The sequence below is a fragment of the Pipistrellus kuhlii genome, unplaced genomic scaffold (assembly GCF_014108245.1).
Source record: "Pipistrellus kuhlii isolate mPipKuh1 unplaced genomic scaffold, mPipKuh1.p scaffold_m20_p_12, whole genome shotgun sequence".
Lineage (NCBI taxonomy): Eukaryota > Metazoa > Chordata > Mammalia > Chiroptera > Vespertilionidae > Pipistrellus > Pipistrellus kuhlii.
Genome location: NW_023425427.1, coordinates 17,500,593 through 17,524,732, shown reverse-complemented (window position 1 = coordinate 17,524,732; position 24,140 = coordinate 17,500,593). Strand labels below are relative to the sequence as shown.

At 44.8% G+C, this 24,140-nt stretch overlaps 2 protein-coding genes across 5 annotated transcripts in view; both read left to right on the top strand.

Annotated features, from left to right (window-relative positions):
- LOC118716358 (phospholipid-transporting ATPase FetA) overlaps positions 1–7,871 on the top strand; it is a 63,665-nt gene extending 55,794 nt beyond the window's left edge. For both annotated transcript variants that reach the window (XM_036433456.2, XM_045580027.1), the window contains 7 exons: positions 426–609; positions 1,955–2,178; positions 4,516–4,599; positions 5,919–6,164; positions 6,341–6,482; positions 7,239–7,369; positions 7,465–7,871. In XM_036433456.2, the coding sequence (XP_036289349.1) occupies positions 426–609; positions 1,955–2,178; positions 4,516–4,599; positions 5,919–6,164; positions 6,341–6,482; positions 7,239–7,369; positions 7,465–7,647 (1,194 nt within the window). In that variant the 3' untranslated portion in view covers positions 7,648–7,871. The remainder of the gene's footprint in view (positions 1–425; positions 610–1,954; positions 2,179–4,515; positions 4,600–5,918; positions 6,165–6,340; positions 6,483–7,238; positions 7,370–7,464) is intronic.
- Positions 7,872–11,492: 3,621 nt separating this feature from the next.
- RUSC2 (RUN and SH3 domain containing 2) overlaps positions 11,493–24,140 on the top strand; it is a 54,634-nt gene continuing 41,986 nt past the window's right edge. Inside the window, exon 1 of one of the 3 annotated variants that reach the window (XM_045580015.1) lies at positions 11,493–11,749. The gene's annotated coding sequence lies outside the window, so the exon portion shown is untranslated. The remainder of the gene's footprint in view (positions 11,750–24,140) is intronic. The other 2 variants (XM_045580012.1, XM_036433423.2) reach the window with 2 other exon arrangements.

Genomic DNA, 24,140 nt, shown 5'->3' with positions numbered 1-24,140 from the left:
GCCCAGCCCACTTCAGGGGAATTTCAAGACCCATGAGTCAGACCATTCCCCCTCCTTTCAGGTGCCCTTACCTGACAAACACCTTTCCCAAGCCTTCTCTGGGCATGGATAATGAGTGCATTCCTTCCTTATCCAAATTCTTGACTACTGGCGTGGCCGGTCCCTTAGGGGAAGGGGGAAGGGAGCAGAACCAGGTCCTCCAAAAGGAAATGTGGCTTTATAGCCCAGTCAACTGATGAGGCGCAGTGAGAGACCCTGACTGGTTTCCTGCTGGAGGCGGGGTCAGATGTGAGGGTGCCTAGGACCCTTGGGGGAGAGCACCTTGGGAACGGCGGTGCCTGACCTCTCTCTGTGGTACAGGAGAGCATGGAGGGGAGGGTTTAAGAAGGTCCTGCCCTGAAATGTGCGTGTGCCCGATGCTGCAGGCCTGTGCTCTAGAAGGGAACCTGGAGGTGCAGCTGCTGCGAGTAGCATGCATGTGCAGTGGGGTGATCTGCTGCCGGATGACGCCCCTTCAGAAGGCCCAGGTGGTAGAGCTGGTGAAGCAGTACAAGAAGGTGGTGACACTGGCCATCGGGGATGGGGCCAATGATGTCGGCATGATCAAAGGCATGTGAGCCCCCAGCCTGCACTCTCCTTCCTCTGTTGGCAAAACTGGTCTGGGAGCCGCTGTGTTACTGGCTCACACTCCTGTATATCATGTACTGTATTGTACATTGATACTGTTTTTCAGCCACATTCATGCTCCCCTATACCTGCATTCCCATTTATTTTCACATATATAATACATCAGCTCATACCCAGAGGTACGCATGCACATTTAGATTCATTTCCTTAACCTTTGTACACATGTAGATACACATAGCTCCCATAAGATACAAGAGCCCATGCATATATACACAGGACAGGCTGTGCTACCACAGATGGCATCAAAGCCCACAGAAAGGACCCCTGGACAGGCATCATAATCTCTTCCTTTTTTGAAGGCTTTAGGCCCGAGCAAAGTTAGGCTGAAGACAGGGCCGCCCAACCAGGGAATTAACAGTGAGGCCCAGTGCGGGGTATTTTCCTCCCTAAGGCAGTGTTCTAGAGAGCTTGCCCTCACTCCTCTGGCTGGAGGAGGATAGCAGACTCCCTGACTCACTTCTGATGAATAGAAACAAATGGCTGAAACTGGTTTTAATTTCAGCTGAATGCTGTCAGCCTCCAACAGCTTGTGGTTCTGTGAGATACGGACAACATCTTGAGGTCCTCCAGACCAGCCCCCCTCCACACAGGAAACACTAGCAGATATTCTACTAGGAAGTGTTCTTTCTCTCTCCCCCCCCGTTTCTAGAATGTATCTGTTTTTTAGGACCTTAGAGTTTTTCATTATCCATTAAGCAGTGCAATAGTTTTGTGCCAGAAAAATCAATGAATTTGACCTACACTACAACAGGCTAATTAAAAATTTTAGGAACTTCCATGTTACCTTTTTTTTATCCAGAAAAAGTCACCTTAGACTTCCTGAAAAACAGTAACAAAGTAGTAGATCACTTATTCCTCCCAACAGTTGGATTTTAGCTGCTTAGATAAACTTAAATAATTAAATATTGTGTTAGATTGACATCCATCCTGCATTTCTAATTGATTTAAGTGGCTTCAGGAGAGACGAAGAAATGTTTACCTCAACATCTGGATAGTAAGGCAGAGCCCAGGTGGCTATAGCAGGTGCAAAAACCATGCAAGACCATTTCTAAAACTAGACATGACAGGCGTTCTTGAGCAGCAGCGGATGAAGGAGCTGTTTTTGACTTGTGGGGCAGTCCGCTAAGGAGGAAAGGCTGCCCCAAGTGCCATATTGAGCTGAGCCTGTCTTCTAAATGTAAAATAAGGGACTTGTACAACATGACTCGGCCTTCCTTTTACACTTTCAACGTCTGTGACTGAGAAGCTTCTGGGCTTTCTTTTGCAGCCGCCCACATTGGGGTCGGAATCAGTGGCCAGGAGGGAATGCAGGCCATGCTCAACAGCGACTTCGCCTTCTCCCAGTTCCACCATCTTCACCGTCTGCTCCTGGTCCACGGCCGCTGGTCCTATAACCGCATGTGCAAGTTTCTCAGCTACTTCTTTTACAAAAACTTTGCCTTCACCATGCTGCACGTCTGGTATTCCTTCTACAACGGGTTCTCTGCACAGGTAGGAGGTCGGGCGGCACCTCCCACTTTGGTAAACTGGGTCTGCTCTCGTCATCCCCACTTCCGCCAGCTCAGACTTTCTCTCCTCTAGAGACCAAATGTCTGACATGCCGCTATCCCTCTGCAAAGCTCCTCAGCCATGCCTATCCCATCTCCGAACCCTACACTGAGCCTTAGATTTCCAAACCCTCCTGTATCTGGCCTGGCTCTGATTTAACCATGACTCCCACCTTCAGAACTCACCCATAGGATATTTTCAACTTTTTCCTGACAGAGACCTAGAGTTCCCAAACATATGTAACGGGAGTTTTTCTTTCTTCCTATTTTTTTAAGCATTCAAAGTAATCTTTATTGGAACAGGCTGAGCCTCAAGGGCCTCTGGGTCTTGCCAGCAAGCGGGTTTTGGTGTTCACCTATAGCCACACTTGGAAACACAGCTTCCCTTTATTTCTCCTTCCCCAACCCAACAGCCCCTCCAAAAGGAAAAACAAAAAACCCACGCACTATTTTTGTTCTAATGCTTTTTTTTTTTTTTTTTAACTATAAGAGAAATTTAGAATGTCTCAGAGGTAGCAGTAGTGAGCCATAGAAGTGGACTCAGGATCAAGTTAGAGAGACAGAAGAAGGGCTCTTTGAGGTGGGGGGGGGGGGGGGGGGGCTCAGGTGTGCTCCAGAGAGATCCCCACTGGGTCCTCCATCCTGAGGGCTTTTTTTGGGAGGTAGATTCATCAGCTTTCCAGGTGTGTCTCCTCAGCGTCATGGTGTCCACTGATAATAGATAGGTCAGCACTAGGGCAGAGGGGGTCATTAGTCAATGCATCTGGTCCTGATGTCAGCCATGGCATCAGTCATTCCATCTGCTTCTGGCTCTGAAACTGAAACGCAGCTAAAGGCTAGATGTCATCTCCAGGGATTAATAGTTAAGGGAGTGGTTGTGCAAGGGCTTGTAGTTTTTGCCCGTTGCTAGGCACCCTCTACATCTGAGCTATCATTTCTACTTAGCTTGTGCCTATCTAACTGCCTACAACAGTTCTGCAGACGAAAAAGGGGTGATATAGCCGAAACTGGTCAGTGGTAGAGCATCGGTCTGCAGACTGAAAGGTCCCAGGTTCGATTCCGGTCAAGGGCATGTACATTGGTTGTGGGCACATCCCCGGTAGGGGGTGTGCAAGAGGCAGCTGGTCAATGTTTCTTTCTCATCGACGTTTCTACAATAGCTCTCTATCTTTCTCCCTTCCTCTCTATAAAAAAAATCAATAAAATATATATTTTTAAAGAAAGAAAAGAAAGAAAGAAAGAAAGAAAGAAAGAAAGAAAGAAAGAAAGAAAGAAAGAAAGAAAGAAAGAAAGAAAGAAAAGGGATGGTATAATAACTCATACATTTCTAACTGGGCAGAATCATGGTGGTTAGTCACACACCCGACCTATAGCTTCTTCAGTGAAATGTTGTTAAGCAAGCCCTGTCTATTTTCTTGTGCATCTAGATCTGCTCTAATGAATTAATTCCCCATTTGAATATAAAATCTCTCCCACGGTGATACCTGGATTTTGATATTCCCCAAGGAGTCCCTTTTCCTATGAGAAGTTTTTCAAGAGACTCTCAAAGATTCTCAAGATAAACAACCTCGGGAACAATTCTCTTGGGAGAGCCCTACTACCTCTGTTGCCTTTGGCTCCAGGAGAAAAGGACTAGTCAGCAGACAGTAGTAGACGTGTATACCTGCGGTGTCTTAACAGAGCAGGTCTGGTTTGTGGGAGGTGTAGTTATGTGCATGTATGTGTTGCTGCTGCCCTCTTGTGGCTAGTAAGGAAAGGAGCCCTCTCTAGGCCCTAAGATGGAGCACCTGGAGAGGGAAGGGTCAGTAGGTCTCTCCTATCCTGCTTGCCAATGTTAGAAAGTGTTCAGTGTTATAGAAGCTGCTGAATGCCATAAAGCAGATAAAGAAAAAATCCCTAAGGTTTACATTCCTGAGGGTTATAGCTAGCATTCTCTAGCACCCTCCGGAGCTTTCTGTGCAGGAAGGAGGCAGTGCCAGTCATGGTAGGGTTGGTCCAAATCAACCTCATAAGGTTGGCCACAAACAAACTTGATATAGCCTTGCCTCAGCCTGGTAGCCAGAGTTCTAGGTAGAGTAGGACCAATAGAGACTGGAGTCGGCCATCTCAGATTTTTGAAATTCAAATCCTACTCTAAATTAGGGTAATGATAGATAAGTGGAGAGGGGGAAGGTGGCAGGGGGTGGGGGTGGGTGGGGAAGGGGCTGCCTGGGATTTGGAAGATGGAGCTGGGACCTTGGAGAAGAGGAGAATCTAATAAATCGCCTTGGTATCCTTCCAGACAGTTTATGATACCTGGTTTATCACTTTCTACAACCTGGTCTACACCTGCCTCCCTGTCTTGGGCTTGAGTCTATTTGACCAGGTAAGACTAACAGCAAGCCTTAGTCACAGCTAAGACCCTTGGGTCCCTGAGGAATATTCCCAAGAGTGAGGAGGACAGAAAGAATGGGCTATACATGCATAAATAGAATAAGTTCCAGAGCAAGGAAGGGGGCTCATCACTGGAGAGGTATCATGGGACAAAGAATCCCCCTCCACATAGACTAATAATCAGTTTTAGAAATCCAAGCTTTCTTGTGTGCATTTTATCTTTGTAGAGAGTCACATGGAAATTGTACTATATAATAATTTGAGTATATGCCAATGTAGTGAAAGGAAATAGTCATTGGGGCAGGACTAGATAAAGCAAGGAACTTTAAGAGAGGAGAGACCCATACAGAGATAAGGAGATCTTATCTCTGTATGGGTCAATGCAGGGAGACCTCGATGAGGGTTCTTGAAGACTAAGCATGGGAGTCTGAGTATGATACCTTTGGATTATAGGGAGTCAGCCCAAGGGAGCCATCTGTCTCTGACAGAAATATCATGGGCATTGGAGGTCCTGGTGCCCTACCTCTCTCTCCTCTTCTACCTCAACCTCCAGTCCTGGGCATATGGAATAGAAAAGGAGTCTCCAAAGAGGAATAAAGTAGCTGAAAGAGGACATCATGGGGTCATGGTTTTCAATCTCCAGCAGGGTAGGAAGGAAATTCTCCATGATGTAGCTGCCAGCCTCAGAGGAGCAAGAGGGATGAGTTGGGTCACTCAACAGTCCTAACTAGCTTTAATGGTCTAATTCTAGGGATCCGCAACCTCTCAAAATTAGCCCCAAACTTTATTATCCAGAGTTTCAGATTTATGAGAAAAGGGTGATCCAATGTCATCCACGTAGAGAACCCTCTTACCTGAGTCACCAGTAGCCATGGGAATGTGAGAGGCATCACAGGACATGGACACCTCCAATCAACTCTCTGGTCCCCATTGGCTTTCCCCTCTCCTCCCACTGGAACACTTAAAACTGGGGACTCCTATCCCAACTGCTCCCCCACCCCAAGATCCAGTCCTCCCTCCCAGCTATCCCAATCTTAATTGCCTCTTAAAGTCCCCAATCCTCATTGCCTCTATGTCCTTCCCACCATCTTAACCTTCTCCTAGCTTTCTTCCACCAACTAGATCCTTGCCTAGAGAGTAGGTCTTCAAGCAGTGTCTGCGGTCACTGATCTGTACTCTGGTTCCACGTCTCAAGTAATCCATAAGGAAGTTCCTAGGCAGCTGGCAGCAGATTCAGTATGGGGAGAAGCCTTTACTCTGATGGAGATGGGACCTTCCTGAGCCTTCCTCCTTACCTTCTGGTGTTTCCAGGATGTGAATGAAACATGGAGCCTACGCTTCCCAGAGCTGTACGAGCCAGGCCAACTCAACCTCTATTTCAACAAGAAGGAATTTTTGAAGTGTTTAGTGCATGGGATCTACAGTTCCTTCGTGCTGTTCTTTATACCTATGGGTACCGTTTTCAACTCAGTGCGCAGTGATGGGAAGGAAATCTCTGACTACCAGTCCTTCTCCCTGATAGTGCAGACCTCCTTGCTTTGGGTGGTCACAATGCAGGTGTGGATGGTAGTGGTGGGGGTAAGGGCATTGGATGGGGAGGCTCTCTGGAAGAGAGGGAGGGAAGCAAGGAGGGAAGGTGGGAAGGGAGAATCCTCTATTGGAGAATTGGAGAATGGAAGTGGCTGATAGGTCCCGGGTTTATAGAATATTGCACATCAGAGGGTGTTTTTCAGATTGCCCTGGAGACAACCTACTGGACGATGATAAATCACTTATTCACCTGGGGTAGCCTGGGTTTCTACTTTTGCATCTTATTCTTCCTGTACAGTGATGATGGCTTGTGCATAATATTGCCCAATATCTTCCAATTCCTAGGTAAGGCTCTGTTCAGTGTGTGTCCAGGGGAGAGGGGGAGGAGGGACATTAATAAATGTTTACTGAGAAGCTATTACTATGTGCTAGGCTCTATGGAGATAGACAGGAGCAAGACATGGCCCTTGCCCTAAAAGGACTCAACTATTTTATTGCCTTATATAGTTTGAAGAAATTTTCAATTTCTTACCTAATTTGATCTTTACAAGCATCCTCTGAGGTAGTCAGAGCAAGAATTAATAGCACCATTTTAGAGACTGAAGGTTTTTTAATTTTAAATGACTCAACCTAGGTCTCCTGGTTCCCAGTCCAATATTCTTTTCACTGTGGGATCCTGCCTTATTATCTCCCATATTAATTTCCCTTCTCTCATCTTCGTTCTGATGAGGACAGGGAGAATATATACGTAGATGTAGCTGGCTCCCACCTCTATCAAGCCATTCATTTCCCTCCTCCAAAAGTCCCCTGTCCCACTTTTGTGTCCAGTCCAATGCTCTGGTTCCTATAACCAACCTCCAACGCTCATGTCCTGCCCGGCCTCTAGGGGGAGACAAAGGCATGTGGATTCACAGTGACTTTGGCTGTCAAAAGGACCTCACTGCAATCCTTTTGCATTTATTTATATTATTTCTGAGGAGACTAAACTGTCCCCAAATCAACAACTTCCTTCTTTGGGCTGTAGAGGTGTTAAGTTCTGGCTGACAGCCCCTCCCTCTATGCTCTGGTTCAGCCTTTCCCCTCCTGGCTCATTGTTTGCAGGTGTGGCAAAGAACACTCTGAATGTGCCACAACTGTGGCTGAGTATTATGCTCAGTGTGGTCCTCTGTCTGTTGCCTGCTATTGGGTACCAGTTTCTCAAACCACTATTATGGCCCTTAAGTGTGGATAAGGTGAGTGGAACAGGGAATCTACTGAGATATAATTCATGACCCTCTTTGCCTTTGCCTCTGTGGATAAACACCCTGTCCCCCTGCTCTGGCTGTAGGTTTTTGACACAATTCATGGCCTGAGACATCCGCTGACATTCCCAGTCCGGGGTAAAATGAAAATTACAGGCTATCGACGATCTGCCTACGCATTCTCCCACAAACAGGGCTTTGGGCCCCTCATCACTTCCGGCATGTTTATGAAGGTCAAGCGGTCCAGGAAAAGTCCTTACAGAAGGTAGAGGCCTTTAGGGAAACCCCAAAGGAGTCTGTCATTGCTCTTCCTCCCTTGTTTTCACCTAACTTAGAAAGGAGGGCTTAGTTACCCTGGGAAAGCAGCATAAACCTGCGCCTCCACTCTCACTCCAGGGGCTCCGCCTCTCCCTTCCCCAGAGGCTGTGCCCAGGTAAGGCAAAGTAAGGTAAAGAAAGAGCTCCCAGATTTCTGTCAGAGTTGCATTTCAAAAACAAAAACAAAAACCAAAAAAACAAACAAACACGTGACTTTGGGCCTCCCTCCTGTCAACGCTTCTAAGTTTTAGTCCAGACAAGCAAATGTGGAAGTGGTGGGTGGAGAGGGGCATTGTGAGGAAGGGAAAGGAAAACAGAACCTAAGAACCTGACTCGGGGTCCTGTTTTCCATACTCAGAACAACCATTCACCTTGCTAGAGCCCCACTAAACAGTCCATTCAGGCACCCTCCCCAGGTTTGTCTGGGGGGTTCAGGAAGAGTCTTTGTTGGCCTTGGGTAACAAAAGGAGGAGACACCTGTAAAAATAATGGTCATAAGAAGCTGAAGGAGAGTATCTGGACCAAAAACAAAAAACAAAAAAAAAGGAGGTGGTTCTTGCCTTAAAGACAGCTCAAAATTTTGCCTTCTTTTCTTTTTGATGCCTTTGACCCAAAAACTGATACCTTTTTGGGCCTCAGAATTGGGAGGAAGACATTTCAGAGGATTAAATATTTTCTTGAAGGGATATAGCCATAATTGTCTTCATTCCATAAGATTATTTTGAGAATAAATTGTATTTACTTGGGAAATTGTTTGTAAAAATGTTGGTGGAGCAATAAATTGCTTATTTTGGAGTGGAGAGATGTGTATGGTCTGCTGGGGCCCCAGGGACAATCACATAAGTCCAAGCAATATCATGGAACCACAGATCCACCACCCTCCCCCTTCAAATTAACCAGCATTTCCCTTACCCCTTTTTCTCTCCTTTTTAAAACTCCATGCTGCTCTTCTGCCTCCTGCTGCCACACTGTTTTTTGACCCCAGCATGACTACAGTATTTCACCATATAGCTCTGTCCTCTTAGCACACCGTAAAACATTGATCCCAAAGCTCAGCACTAGGTTCCCTGCTCATCCTTCACTGTACACTTTTCCTGAATGATTTTATCCAAACTGATGATACATTTACCAACAAAAAGATTCTCAATTCTCTCTCTAACCAATATCTCTCTTCTGAAATCCAGATCCATTTCCTAAACTGGTTGAGACCCTTCGCTTAGTTGAATCTCAAGAAACTCACACTCAACCCACCAATCTGTAATTACCATTCCCCCCTCCCTCCAAATTTCATCCCAGTATGCTACCACCATCATTCCAGTCACCCAAGGCAGAATAATGGGAGTCTTCCTCTAGTCTTCCTCTAGTCTGATGTCTAATAAGTCACGAAGTCGTGTGAATTCTCCATCTATATTATGTCTTGTTTTCCCTCCATTGTTACTGCCATTGCCCTTGGTCAGACTTTAATCATCTCTCGCCTGTATTGCTGCATAAAATCTCCCAACTCATCTTCCTGGCTTTCTCCTGTCCAAAGCTTCCACAGATAATCTGTCTGAAAGGCAAACTTGATCATGTCAACACTCATCTTTGCATCCTTTAAGGGCTTCCCATGTCTTCTGAATCAAGTTAAAATTTGGACATTTTATTATCGGGCATTTGAAGGATCCTGGAGTCATCCTAGACTATTGGCTCTACTCTACCCCCGACTTCACCGCCAATGACACACTTCATTCAAGTCCCATAGATTCTACACCCTAAGCTCTCTTGAATCTATCTCCTTTTATCTAACCCCTCAGACACGGCCCTAATTTAGGCCCTCTCACTTCTCATCATAATTACCTAACTGGCCTCTTTTTTACCTTCCTCTAATTCAATATTCACATTCCAACTAGATTGAGATTTCCAAATTGCAATTCTGTTAAAAATACTAGTAATAATGCAAGATGTTTCTGCCCATAACAATGCAAATTAATCCTGTTTCCAGTGCTGCAAATTAACTTTGGTAGAAAATAGACGTTTCTGGAAATCAAATCCCTCATTTGAACTATTTGCCGAATGACCGCTTGCCCCCACCCCGCCTTTAACTAGAAGAAGGAGACAATAAGATCCTCGATGTCTCACACACACCCTGTCTACCATAAGGAGTAGGAAGCGCATGAGTTTTGTTACAGAAAAAATTACTCATGACATTTGTTAAAAATGGTAAGACAGACTTTATTTAAGGGGGACTATTGTGATAAGTTTTGGGACCACTGCAATGAAGTCTTGAGTGGAGGAGAGATTGAGCTCAACTCAGATCCCAACAAGGACAAATAGGGATTTATAGCCAAGGTTCAAAGGTAGGAGTCAGTGAATGAAAAATTAGTCTTGTGCCAGCCAGTTTGTCTCAGTGGCTAGAGCATCGGTCCACAGTCCAAAGACCTGCAGGCTCAGTTATGAACAAGTGCACATACCTCATTTGCAGGCTCCATCCCTGGCCCCTTCCGGGTGAATGCTAGAGGCAACCAATGGTGTCTCTCTCACCTCGATGGTTCTGTTTCTCCCACTTCCTTCCACTCTCTCTTTAAAAAACCCGTGGAGAAAATATCCTCAGGTGAGGATTAGAAACCACAACAAAAAAAGAAAGAAAAGTAGTCTTCATCTATTCAGGCTGTTACAATACTACCAGTTTGGGTATCTTATAAGCAATAATAATTTTTCAGTTCTGGAAGCTGGAAGCCCAAAATCAGAGTGCTGAGTAGGTTCTTTTCTCCGCAGGTTGCAGACTTCTTGTAGGACTGGACTAGGGAGCTCTGTGAGATTTTTTTTAAAAGGTACTTTTTATTGATTTCAGAAAGGGAGAGGAAGAGAAAGAAACATCAATGATGAGAGAGAATCATCAATCATGTGCCCTTGTCTGGAATCAAACCCGGGACCCTTCAGTCTGTGCTATCCCTGAGCCAAACCAGCTAGGGCAGCTCTATGAGATCTTCAGGAGCACTAACCTTACTCATGTGGGCTCCACCCTCATGACCTCATCACAGCCCAAAGGGCCCCCATCTACAAATACTATCACCTTCGGGTGTTAGGATTTCAACATGTGAATTTTTGGCCATAGCACCTGGTCTAACATTCATGTGAACCATAGCACCCAGACCATAGCAATCACTTAAGAGGAAACGTGGGGGGGGGGGGGGGGCGGGGGGGGAAAGAAGGGTTTCCTGCTAGACTGATCCAACAGCATTCTCGCTGGCACCAGCCCAGGGTGCTAAGATATCCAGGGTGGTCCAATACTAAGGATGGGGATCTTTACTCAACTGACCTCCCAGGATCCTCGCTCAAACTGTATTCTACGAGGTCCGCGAGGGAAGCCAGCCTAAGTCCAGCAGGGGTCTCAGAAGGGCCTGGCTACAGTTTTGGACGAAGGAGAGAGTCTGTCAGTTCCAGGTCTTACCAGGGCTGCTTAACCCTGGCTTATCCATGGGGTGCTTCCAACATTATCACAGCCTGGGCACCAACCACCCGAGGAATGCTGATTCAAGCGGTCTCAGCTGCGATCGGGCCTTAGTTTTGTTGTTTTTCCATTCCCCCCTCCCCTCGCCCTCCCCGAGAGCTTCGGCAGGACTGCTCATCTCCCGTTTTAGGCGGAGGAGGCTGAGCAAGTGCACCTGCCTGGGAAACCGGCGGGCCTGCGCCCGGGGTGCTGGGCTCCCGCCCACCCCGCCGCTCCGGCGAACACCACCCGCAGGGGCGGGGCGCGGCCGCAGGAGGCGGGGCCAGGCCGGCCGGCCGCTCCCCTCGCGGGAAGCGCCGCGCGTGACCCGCTGCGCCCTGCCCGGCCCGAGCCCGAGAGGCCGGCGAGCACCCGAGCCCAGGGCGTCCGACCCGCGCGCCGGCCGGAGGGGCGGCTGGAGGGCCGTCCAGACCGGACCATCGGCCTCGCAGCTGCAGGGGGGCCGGGCGTCACCAACCCGCCTGCAGAGGAGGGGGCGCCGGCCTGCCGGCTGCAGCGCAGGCTCCGGGGGTGCGAGGCGCCGCCGCCGCCGCCGCAGGATCGCCCGCGTGAGACGGAGAGCAGGTAGGGAGGCCTGTCCGCGGGCAGCGGGTCCGGGCTGCCCTCCGCCCGCACTCCCCGGCGACCCCTTAGAAGCAGGCCCTCGGTCTGCCCGCTGGTCCAGCGCTCGGCACCGCCCTTCCCTCCGCGCCTCCCCCGCGTCCATCCCCTCATCCCCATCCTCCCGGCCGCTCGGACCCTCCGGACCCAACGCATCCTCCGTCTTCCCCCTGACCCTCCAACCCTGCCATCCGCGGAACCCGCACACACCCAGGGCCACCGCTCCCCCGGGGAGTCACCCCAGACCCAGCCCAACCGTCCCCTCAAACTGCCCCCGCGGAGACACCCGCGCAGCTGCCGCGCGCCCAGTGGTCAGCGGTCCTCGTTGCGCCCATTCCTCCTCCTCCTCCTCCTCCTGTGCCGCCTGGGAGCGCGGGGACCCCGCAGGCAGCAGCCCCGCCGGCCTCTGCGCTCTCCGCCCCGCGGCACCTGGTTCCCACGTTGGTGTCTGCCGGGATGGGAATCAGGTGCATCCAGCTTTACCTCCGGAAACCTCTGGCCGGGCAGGTTGCCAGTGCCCGCCGCTGCGCTCACCTGCGGGCAGGGCGCTGAGATTCTGTTGCCCCGGCCGCCGGGCTGCCCCTGTGGGCCCCGGGGGTCTGCCCTGAAGGCAAGGACCGCGCACCCCTCATCGGTATCCCCAGCGCCCAGGACAGGTGGGACACGGGGCAGCACGCAGGAATGTTTGCTGGTGGGTGAATAAATGAATGAGCCCGATGCTGCAGAGGCTGTGAGCGGAGTGCTCGAGTGGGACAGGTGGCTCTGGGCACATGGAAGGGTAGAGAAGGAAGAGCTGGGGGGGAAGGGAGGGTGTACTTGCAGTGCTCATATTGGGAGCATAAAACGGAATCTATTCAGTCTTTCGAGTCATGCATCTAATTTCGTTTACATGCTAGCTTCTGTGTATCAGCTGTTCCCACTTATGTTCTACTTGCAAAAAGAAGAAAAAAACAGTCAGGGCTGGGGCTGCAGAAATGTGTGTTGGCTAGTGCCTTAGAGGCTGCCCAGATAACCTTGGAAGAGCTTTGCCCAGGTGAACCGCTCCTCTTGCCCAGGAGACTAGCCGCTCCCCCCGGAGAAGGATTCTGGAGGCTGGCCACGCCTTTACCGCTGGCTCAGCTCAGCTGGTCAGCGGTGCTTCAGGACAGGTCAGAGGAATGAAGAATCTTAGTTATTTTACCCTTTAGCTCCTGGATACCCAACCCGCTCCACACCCCACCCCCTATCTCCAACGGGAGGGATAGACATCCCAGACAGGCCTGGTGCGACAGATATCAAAGATTCTAAATCCTGCTGTAGTGTAATCAGTCCATATGGGCCATTTATATCCCAGCAGACCAGAGTCAGACAGGGATTACCACTGAATGAGCAGTGTCCGTAATAAACAAGAACCCGGGCCTTTTAACGATGGAATTCCCAGAGAACCGGAGCCTGGGACCTGTTTTCACTGATTCCTGGGAGGATGACCTACACAGATTCAGTTTCCTGAGGGTGAGACAGGGTACAGACCTCAGGTTGGGCCCAGGTTCCATGGGGAAAGTAGATACCGTGTTTCCCCGAAAATAAGACATCCTCCGAAAATAAGACCTACTTACAGGTTTCCTTCTGAGTGAAATATAAGGCATCCCCCCGAAAATAAGGCCCCCCTAGGCTAAACATGAGAGATTTGGTCCACTGATTCTGAAAGAAGTGGAGTCACAAGAAATTCACCAGGAAATTCAGGAATTGGATTGTTATGATGATGTTCCAGAAGATGATGACATGATTGTCATTGAATAAGTTAGTAAATTCTTGATACTATAGGATTCACAGTTTGTCTGGTTTGTGTTGACAACTACCGTACTACCGTACTGTATACAGGTAATAAATTTTCTTTCTTTTCATTTAACAATAAATGTGTACCGTATTCTTCTTCATGGAAAAATAAGACATCCCCTGAAAATAAGACCTAGCGCATCTTTGGGAGCAAAAATTAATATAAGACACTGTCTTATTTTCGGGGAAACAGGGTAGCATTGCTGAGTGATAAAACAATAGCTAGAAAGCTGTAGGAGTTGATAAGCTTAGACGTAGTTGCCTGAGTGGAGTGGCATTGTTGTAATTAGGACTCAGAGTATTAGTAGGTAAAAATAGGGATTAGAGTTCTTAGGCCATAGTGATATGGATTGTGGGGGAAAGGAGGGATCCCACCACCTATCCTTGCTATTCTGTTAACTGTGCCCCTGCTGCTGCATGGCCATAGGGCACTCACCACAATTGTTTCTCTTCGGCTTGGCCATACAACAGAATCAAAATCTGATTTCCTCTGGTTTTTAGGTTAAGTGTTTAAGGTCCCTCTTTGAGGCCAGGCCTGACAAACTGGAGTCTGGGTATGTTCCCACCCATTTGTACAATAGTTTTGATTTATCCCTCTTCACTTTCCCTTTCTCTCACCCTCGGACCCACCTTTATAAGTAAATCTTGGATCATAAAAACCTAAAGCGGGGAGAAGCTCCTGAGCTGGATTAATGGGCATGGTATCTGGAAATCAATATATACATTTTTTAAAAGGTTTTTAATTGATTTTTAGAAAGGGAAGAAGGGAGAGAGAAACATCAATGTGAGAGCAAGATATCAGCTTCTCCCTGCACTCCCCCTACCAGGGATCAAGCCCATGGGTGTGTGTGTGTGGGGGGAATCAAACTGGCAACCTTCGGGTGCATGAGAGGATGCCCAACCAACTAAGCCACAAGGACCAGGGGGTAATGAATATATTCTTAATGAGCTTTTCTATTTTCCTGTGTAGGTTCCCTAGTTAAGATCTCAGCACCCCCAGAATACTCGGGATTGTGTGACTTGTTTTCTCTTCAACTTCCAGTACTTCAGAGCATTGCCAGATAAAACACAGGAGGCCAAGTTAAATTTCAATTTCAGATCAACAACAGTGTGTCCTGTATTTTTATTTGCTAAATCTGGCAACCCTAGTTCATGAGGAGCCGTATGCATTCTAATTTCCTCTGGGACAATAACTCACCCTTTCCCGCTGTTACTCATACACAGTGACTGAGCACTCTATCAAAAGTCACTTGACTGGGATGGCTCATTTCATGTCAGAGTAAGGGCAGGCTCTGTGGTCATAGTGTGATTGGCCCGTGTTGAGGTTACCCAGAACACACCCACGCAAACATTGGCATATGATATTGTAGTGCCTGTCAAATTAGTTCATCATTCAAAATGAGCATATTATTTTGAGTGGCCAGATATTAACATTGTTGTTGAGAGAGGCAGCCATAGGTGAGAGTGGAGCGAGAGGTGGATTCTAAAGAAAAAGTATAACTTAGAGCAGAACCTCTCATTTGCCACATTTATTTGGGGGGTGGGGGGGCCGGGAGTAAAATACAGAGTGTCTCCCCAAAATGTATATAGACTTTTACAGCTGATAGTTCAACTCTGAAAATGAAATGTGTTTTAATAAACACTGCCTTTACAATTATTCAAAGTGTGTGTATACATTTTTGGGGAGACCTATATACATAACATAAAGATTTACCATTCTCAAGTGTATAGTTCGGTGGCATTAAGTACATTCATATTGTCCAACCATCACCACTATCCATATCCAGAACTTTTTCGTCTTCTCAAACTGAAATTACATACTCAATAAACAATAACTCCTCACTCCCTTTTCCTCAAAACCTCTGGCAACTTTCTTTCTCCATGAATACAACTACTCTAAGTACTTCATATAAGTCAAATCACATAGTATTTGTCTTTTTGTGACTGGCTCATTTCACTTAACATACTGTCTTCAACGTTCATCCATGTTGTAGCTTGTATCCAAATTTCATTCCTTTTTAAGGCTGGATAATATTCATTGTATGTATATACTACATTCTGTTTATCCATCCATCCATCCATGACACCTGTGTTGCTTCTGCCTTTTAGCTATTATGAATAATGCTGCTCTGTACATGAGTGTGCAAATATCTGTTTGGGTCTCTGCTTTCCTTGGGGTATATACCTAGAAGTAGAATTGATGGATTGTATGGTAATTCTGTATTTACTTTCACTTTTTTGAGAAACTGTCATACCATTTTCTATAGTGGCTTTAACATTTTACATTCCCACAGGAGTGTAAAGGTTTCTAATTTGTCCACATTCTTGCCAACACTTTTTTTTTTTTAATAATAGTCATTCTAATGGCTATGAAGTAGTATCTCATTATGATTTTGACTTCCATTTCTCTTCTGTCTAGTGATTTTGAACATCTTTCCATGTGCTTTTCTGCTATTTTTATATCTTCTTTGGAGAAAAGTTTATTGAAATCCTTTGGCCATTTTTAAATTAGTTCATATGTCTTTCTATTGTTGAGTTGTAAAAGTTTCTGAATAGAAATCTCTTCAGATGTGTGATTTGCAGATATGTTCTGTGGATTGCCTTTTCACCCTTTGTATAGTCATTAGATGCACAAAATACCCCACTGACAAGTTTTAAATTTTAATGAAGTCAAATTTACCCATTTTTCTTTTTCTTTTTTTGTTACCTATGCTTTTGGTTTTATATCCAAGAAATCATTGCCAAATTCAGTGTCATGAAGCTTTCCTCCTATGTTTTCTTCTAGGTGTTTTTACACTTTTATCTCTTATGGTTAGGTCTTTGATTCGTGAGTTAATTTGTATATGTAGTGAAGATAAAGACCAATTTCATTCTTTTGCATATGGATCCAGTTTTCCCAACACCATTTGTTGAAAAGACTGTCCTTTCTCATTACATAAACTTGGCATTCTTGTTGAAAATAATTTGACCATATATGCCAGGGTTTATTTCTGGGCTCTGTGTTGTATTTGATTGGCCTATATGTCTGTCTTTATGCCAGTACCACACTCTTTTGATTACTGTAACTTTGTAGTAAGATTAGAAATAAGGGAAATGAATCCTCCAACTTTGTTTTTCTTTTTCAAGATTGTTTTAGCTATTCAGGATCCCTTGAGGTTCCATATGAATTTTAGGGTTGGATTTTTCTATTTTTGAAAAAAAAAATCATTAGGATTTTGAAAGAGGTTGCATAAAATCCATAGATTGCTTTGGGTAGTATTAACATCTTTTTTAAATTATTATTGTGGAAAGAACACATAGTGAGGTTTACCCTCTTAACAAATTTTTAAGTGTACGATATATTGTTGACTATTAGTACATTGTTGTGCTGCAGATCTCTAGAGTTTATTCATCTTGCTTGGCTGAAACTTTATACCCATTGAACAGCAACTCCTTACTTTCCTCTCCTTCAGTCCCTGGCAATGACAGAATAGACTTCAGAACAAAGGCTATAGTAAGAGACAAAGAAGGACACTATATAATGATAAATGGAGCATTCCAACAATAGGATATAACCCTTATAAACATTTATGCACCCAACATAAGAGCACACAAATATATAAAGTAAATCTTCATGGACATAAAGGGGGAGGTTGACAGGAATATAGTCATAGTAGGGGATTTTTCTTTTTTTTTTAAATCCTCACCTGAGGATATTTTTCCATTGATTTTTAGAGAGAGGGAAGTACAGAGAGAAATATTGATATGAGAGAAATACCTAGGTTGGTTGCCTCCTGTATGAGCCCAACCAGGACCAGGGCTGGGGAGTAGCCTGCAATTGAGGGGCCCTTTCCCAGAATCTAATCTCCCCCACCCTGGGACCCTTCTGTCTGTAGGCCATGCTCTATCCACTAAGCCAAATAGGCAAGTGCCGTAACGGGATTTTAACACGCCATTGACATCAATGGATAGATTTTCCAAACAGAAATCAATAAGGAAACAGTGGCCTTAAATAACACATTGGATCAGATGGATTTAATTGATGTCCTCAGCATTTCACCTCAAAACAGTAGAATATACATTTTGTTGTTGTTAATCCTCACCCGGAGGTATTTTTTCCATAGATTTTTAGAGAGAGTAGAAAGAAGGGAGAGAGGGGGACAGAGAGAGAGAAACATTGACATGAGAGAGATGCATCGATTGGTGGTCTCCTGCATGCGCCAGACCAACCAGGGCAAGGGACTGAACCTGAAACCCAGGTATGTGCCCTTGACCTGGAATCGAACCCAAGTCTCTTTGGTAAGCAGGGCATTGCTTGAACCACTTAGCCAATACAGGCCAGGGCAGAATATACGTTCTTTTCAAGTGCACATGGAGCGATTTCTAGGATAGACCACATGTTAGGACACAAAACAAGTCTCAGTAAATTTAAAAAGATTGAAATTATATCAAGAATCTTCTCTGAGAATCAGGGACTCACACTTTTGATCCTGCCTGTCTCTCTTGATGTGTGGGTAGTTGCTCTGGTCACTAAACTCTCTGTTTACCCTTCTAGAACAGGGGTCTGCAAACTGCAGCCTATAGCCAAAATTTATAGCCCATGACCTTTTTTTTTTTTTTTTTTTTTTTTGTTTTTTTTTTGTAAAGCCTGTGAGCTAGAATAGTTTTTTTAATAGTTGAAACAAATCAAAAGAATAATGTTCTATGACAGGGAGAAATGAAATTTAAGTATCTAAAAAAAAAACTGAAAAGCACAAAGATGTGGAGGCTAAATAACATGTTACTAAACAATGAATGAGTGAACAGTGAGATCAAGGAAGAAACTTAAAGATGCCTTAAAACAAATGAAAATGAGAACACAACAACCCCAGTTGGATGAGACACAGTGAAAGCTGTCCTAAGAGGGAAGTTCATAGTATTACAGGCCTACCTCAAGAAACAAGCAATCTAACTTTACACTTAAAGGAACTAGAAAAGGAACAATAAACTAAGCCAAAATTGAGTAAAAGAAAGTCATAAAAATCAAAGCAGAAATAAACAAAATAGAGTCTAAAACAACAATACAAAAGTCCCATGAAACCAAGAGCTGGTTCTTTGAAAAGATAAAACAAGATTGACAATCCTTTAGCCAGACTCATTAAGAAAAAAGGTGAGAGGAACCAAACAAATAAAATCGGAAATAAGAGAGGTGAAGTAACAACTGATACCAAAAACAAAATAAACAAAAAAACCAAAAGATTGTAACAATATATTACAAACAACTATATGCCAACAAATTCAACAATCTGGATGAAATGGATAAATTCCTAGAAACCTACAATTTCCAAAACTGAATTTGAAAGAATCAGAAAATCTGAATAGCAGCTTACAACTAATGAAATCAAACCAGTAATCAAAAACCTCCCAACAAACCAAAGTCCTGGACCGATGGCTTCAAAGGTAAATTTCATGAAACATTCAAGAACAACAACAAAAAGAACTAACACCTATCCTTCTCAAACTATTCCAAAAAATTCAAGAGGAGGGGAGACTCCCAAGGTCATTTTTTAGGCCTGCATTAACCTAATTCTAAAACCGGATAAAGGCACTACAAAGAAAGGAAATTACAGGCCAATATGCTCAATGAACATAGATGCTAAAAATTTTGCTAACAAAATATTAACAAATCGGATTCAGCAATACATTAGAAAGGTCATACACCATGATCAAATGGGATTTATTTAGGGGATGCAAAGTTGTTACAATATCTGAAAAATCAATAAATGTAATACATAAACAAAATAAAGGATAACTATCACATGATCATATCAATAGATGCAGAAAAAAGCATTTGATAAAATTCAGTACCCATTTGTGATAAAAACTCTTAGCAAAGTGGGAATAGAAAGAACATACCTCAACATAATAAAGGCCACATATAATAAACCCAATTTTAAAATGGGCAAAGGACCTGAATAGACACTTTTCCAAAGAGGATAGATATATAGATGGCAAATAGACACATGAAAAGATGCACAATGTCACTAATCATCAGAAATAAAAATTAAAACCACAATTTGATATCACCTCACCCCTGTCAGAATGGCTATCATCAGTAAATCAACAAATAACAAGTGTTGGCAAGGATGTGGAGAAAAGAGAACCCTCATGCACTTTTGGTGGGAATGCAGATCAGTGCAGACAGTGCAGAAAACAGTATGGTGTTTCCTCAAAAAAAGGAAAAACGGAACTGCCTTATGACCCAGCAATTCCATTTCTGGGAATTTATCCAAAGAAACCTGAACCACTAATTGGAAAGAATATATACACTACTATGTTCATTGCAGAGTTACTTACAACAGTCAAGGTGAATGGATAAAACAGCTATGAGACGCATTTTTACAGTTTTGCTAGAGAATTTGGGAAGAATTGGGGACAAATACATAGAAAATTAAGTAAACCAAAAGAAAGCCAAGTATTAAAAGTTACAAATTAGCTCTAGCCGGCTTGGCTCAGTGGATAGAGCATAGGCCTGTGGACTGAGCATGGGTTCCGGGTTCGATTCCAGTCAAGGGCATATGCCTAGGTTGTGGGCTTGATCCCTAGTAGGGGCATGCAGGAGGCAGCCAATCAATGATTCTCTCTCATCATTGATGATTTCGTCTCTCCCTCTCCCTCTCTGAAATAAATAAAAATACATTTTAGAAAAAAGTTACAAATTATGTAGTAGTAATGATCAGGATCCACAGATTACCAAGTCATAGTAAAAACTGGACATTAATTCTATCAGAAATTGTGATTATAAAAATGCTAGGAAATCAAAAGAATGTTTTAGATCAAGAAATAATTAAATAAGCGTATTATTTATAAACATGGACATAAATGCTAGATGAGACAGTTAAAAGATTTGAAAGTAATGGTCTCTGGAGAACAAGACAGAGGTGGAAAGAAGTAGAGCTGGGGATTTTTTTCTTCATAAACTTTATAGTACTATTTAACTTTGTGATCAATCATGTGCATATATTAATTTAATAAAATATATTAAGTTAAAAATCCCCTGTCATGATATTATCCTCTAGGTACTGTCACATTTCTCTATTCTAACAGCCAATCTTCATTGGCCATCAGCTCTCTGTTCCAGTCTACATTCGCTTTTTAAAAATTTATTTTTTTAATTGACTTGAGAGACAGAATAAGGGAGAGGGATAGAAAGATAGAAAGACTGATGAGAGAGAAGCATTGATCAGCTGCATCCTACTGGGGACTGAGCCTGCAACCTGGCCATGTGCCCTGACCAGGCATCGAACCAGTGACCTCTTGGCTCATGGGTTGATACTCAACCACTGAGCAACACGGGCCAGGCTGTATTCACTTTTGTGCACTCTCCTGTCTAACTTCATTTCCAACCACTCCCCTGGAACTGCTTATGTCCCGATCACCAATGAACTCTCCGTTGTCAAATATGATGGTCACTTTAGCCACACGCTTACTTCCAATCTTTCTAAGATACAATCACTTTCCTGCCTCAGGGCTTTCAAATAGGTCATTCCCTCTGCCTAGACTATTGTTTCCCACTCTTCTCCTGTTTAACTTCCTTTCAACTCACCTATCACCTATTAACCATCATTTTACAAGTCCTTAATCAGTCTTCACTAGGTCCTCTTACCACCCTGTACTTTCTTTCATGGCATTTGTTAGACGTTGGAATTATATTTGTGTGTGTGTGATTGTCTCCTTCCTCTGCTAGAAGGTAAACTCCACGGGGCAGGGATAATATCTATTTTGGTCACTACTGTCATCCTAGCAATAGCATCAGTTCTTTGCCCAAAGATTGAAAAGGTGCTAAAGGAGGACCTAGAATGAGAGCTCTGGTCGTAGGAATTAGAGGGGAAGATAGACTAGAGCAACTTTTCTGAAACAGAAGCTGTGGGACTTGGGGAGAGGCACATGGTGTCCATGTCTGGAAGTAATTAGACCTTTTAAGGAGAATCTTATCAGACGTTTTAAGGAGGATGTTTATGGGGAGGACTCATGCTCCGTGTGTTCTGCTGAAAGTGAGCAGTTCAAGTAGTCATGTACCTTCATTCACTGTTGACTGGGAAATTCTTTTTTTTTTAAATATATTTTATTGATTTTTTTACAGAGAGGAAGAGAGAGGGATAGAGAGTTAGAAACATCGATGAGAGAGAAACATCGATCAGCTGCCTCCTGCACACCACCTACTGGGGATGTGCCGGCAACCAAGGTACATGCCCCCGACTGGAATCGAACCCAGGACCCTTCAGTTTGCAGACTGACTCTCTATCCACCCAGCCAAACCGGTTTTGGCCAACGGGAAATTCTTGACTCACAGATAACTTGCATATTTTCTCTAACCTTCTAACTATGTATCCCCTTGGGATGTTTCCTGGGACAAAGCCACTTTGCAGTTATAGACGAACAAGGAGCAGAGCCACGAAGGTTAAAGCATTTGAAGCAGTATGCCTATTGGAAAAACAAAAAAAACGCTAGGTGTGACACTGACAAGATTCCTTGATGTGAACTGGTAAATTGAACAAGAGTGCGGTCTCAGAAAGGCCATAGGAGGGACTTAGATTCAAGAAAAGAGGAGATTCCCTGATTCATATTTATCACAGTCGCCACTTACTGAGCCCTCACTGGACACCAGCTCAGTGTACTCGATGTTTTCTTTATCTTCTGTCTCCCACCACCACCCTGTGCTAGTGAGGGAGGTATTATTATCCCCCTTTTGCAGGTGAAGAAGCCCAGGCTAAGGGGGATCAGATAAGCTGCCCAGGGCTACAGAACCATCCCTGAGGAGCATCCTTTTCTTACTTCTCAATGTTGACCAGAAAGAAACAAAGCGAATGGCCCGAAGCTGGAAAGAGCAAATCAGGTTTCTATGAACAGTACTCCGTTAGCTGATGTGAGTTCATGGCCTTAACGTGTATGATGTAAATAGGGATTGAAATCCAGCAAAACAAATGGGAATAAAAATGGAGCTCCTCCGAGAGCAGGTTATTGAAAGATGTTTGTGACTCCAAGGGCCAGAGTTTTCCGTTCACGTGCAGATGATTTCAGTTGCCAATTCAGTGTGAGCTGGTCCCTGATTAACAGACATGCTAACTGGCCTCCCGGACAGAGCCGGCTTTTATGGATTTACTGTCTTTCCTTTCAGTGTAGCACATTCCAAAGGCCTGCTTTATAGTTTGTATAATCAGTTACTTCGTTTGTTAAGTCTCCCCAGGCGAACTATAAGCTCCGGGAAGGCAGGCACCAGCTCTGTTTTGTTCACTCACTCCAGAGCCTAAGGTTTTGTGGGAGTCCAGTTAATAGCAAGACATTGGTATCTGCCTGAGGTTCTCCATACGGACCTTCCTCCATGCGTCTGCCTAAGCAGGGAAGGAAGCCTTCCAGACCCTTCCTTGCTGTACTTCCGGGTTAGGCTTTAAGATTCCCCAAATCTGCCAACTATAGGTGGGGCGCCAAAGATATGATGCCATATGGCTCTGGTTTTGGCAATGGGGCTTGTCCTTGTTCTGAGATTTAAAAAAAAAAAAAAAATATATATATATATATATATATATATATATATATATATATATATATATATATATATATATATATATATATATATATATAGATATAGATATTATTGATTTTTTTACAGAGAGGAAGAGAGAGGGATAGAGAGTTAGAAACATCGATGAGAGAGAAACATCAATCAGCTGCCTCTTGCACCCCCCGCTATTGGGGATGTGCCCGAAACCAAGGTACATGCCTTTGACTGGAATCGAACCCAGGACCTTTCAGTCCACAGGCCGATCGCTCTATCCACTGAGCCAAACCGGTTTCAGCTGGTTCTGATATTTTTAACAATAAATGTATTGTGCCCTCGCCGTTTTGGCTCAGTGGATAGAGCATGGGCCTGCGGACCAAAGGGTCCCAGTTTCGATTCCTGTCAAGGGCATGTACCTCTGTTGTAGGCTTCTCCCCAACCCCAGCCCTGGTTTCTCTCACATTGATGTTCCTCTCTGTCTTTCCCTCTCCCTTTCACTCTCTCTAAAAATCAATGGGAAAATATCCTCAGGGTGAGGATTAAAAAATAAATAAAATAAACGGATTGTCCTATTTCCTATCCCCAGGGGAGTTTGGTGGGGCCACAGCGGAGGGCCAGTGGGAACACAGAGTTACTGCGGTCTGTGCTAGAACCTCCCCAGAGATGCGCCAACAGAGGTTGGCTAATCAGGAAATTCCAATCCCTTTTCCTGAAACTCTGAGCAGCTTGAGGAATCTCTCCAGCGGGAGTTGGAAAAGCGCCCAGCGAGGAGAGCTGTCTTATGTAACTTTACAGACTGACAGCCCCTTTTCTGGGGGAAAAACAAGCTGTTTCTCAGCGAGGGCTTGGCTCTTTGGAGGCATGTCCTGCATTCTTTCCTAGACGCTCATCAGCCCCGTTGGAAGCCGAGTTGAATGCTGGTGAGGCCGGGAGGGGAGAGATGAAGAGGGAGGGAGAGAAGGGCGACGGTCATTCTGGCTGGAACCTTCCGTTCTGGCTCTCGTGCTGGGGCCCCCAGCCAGC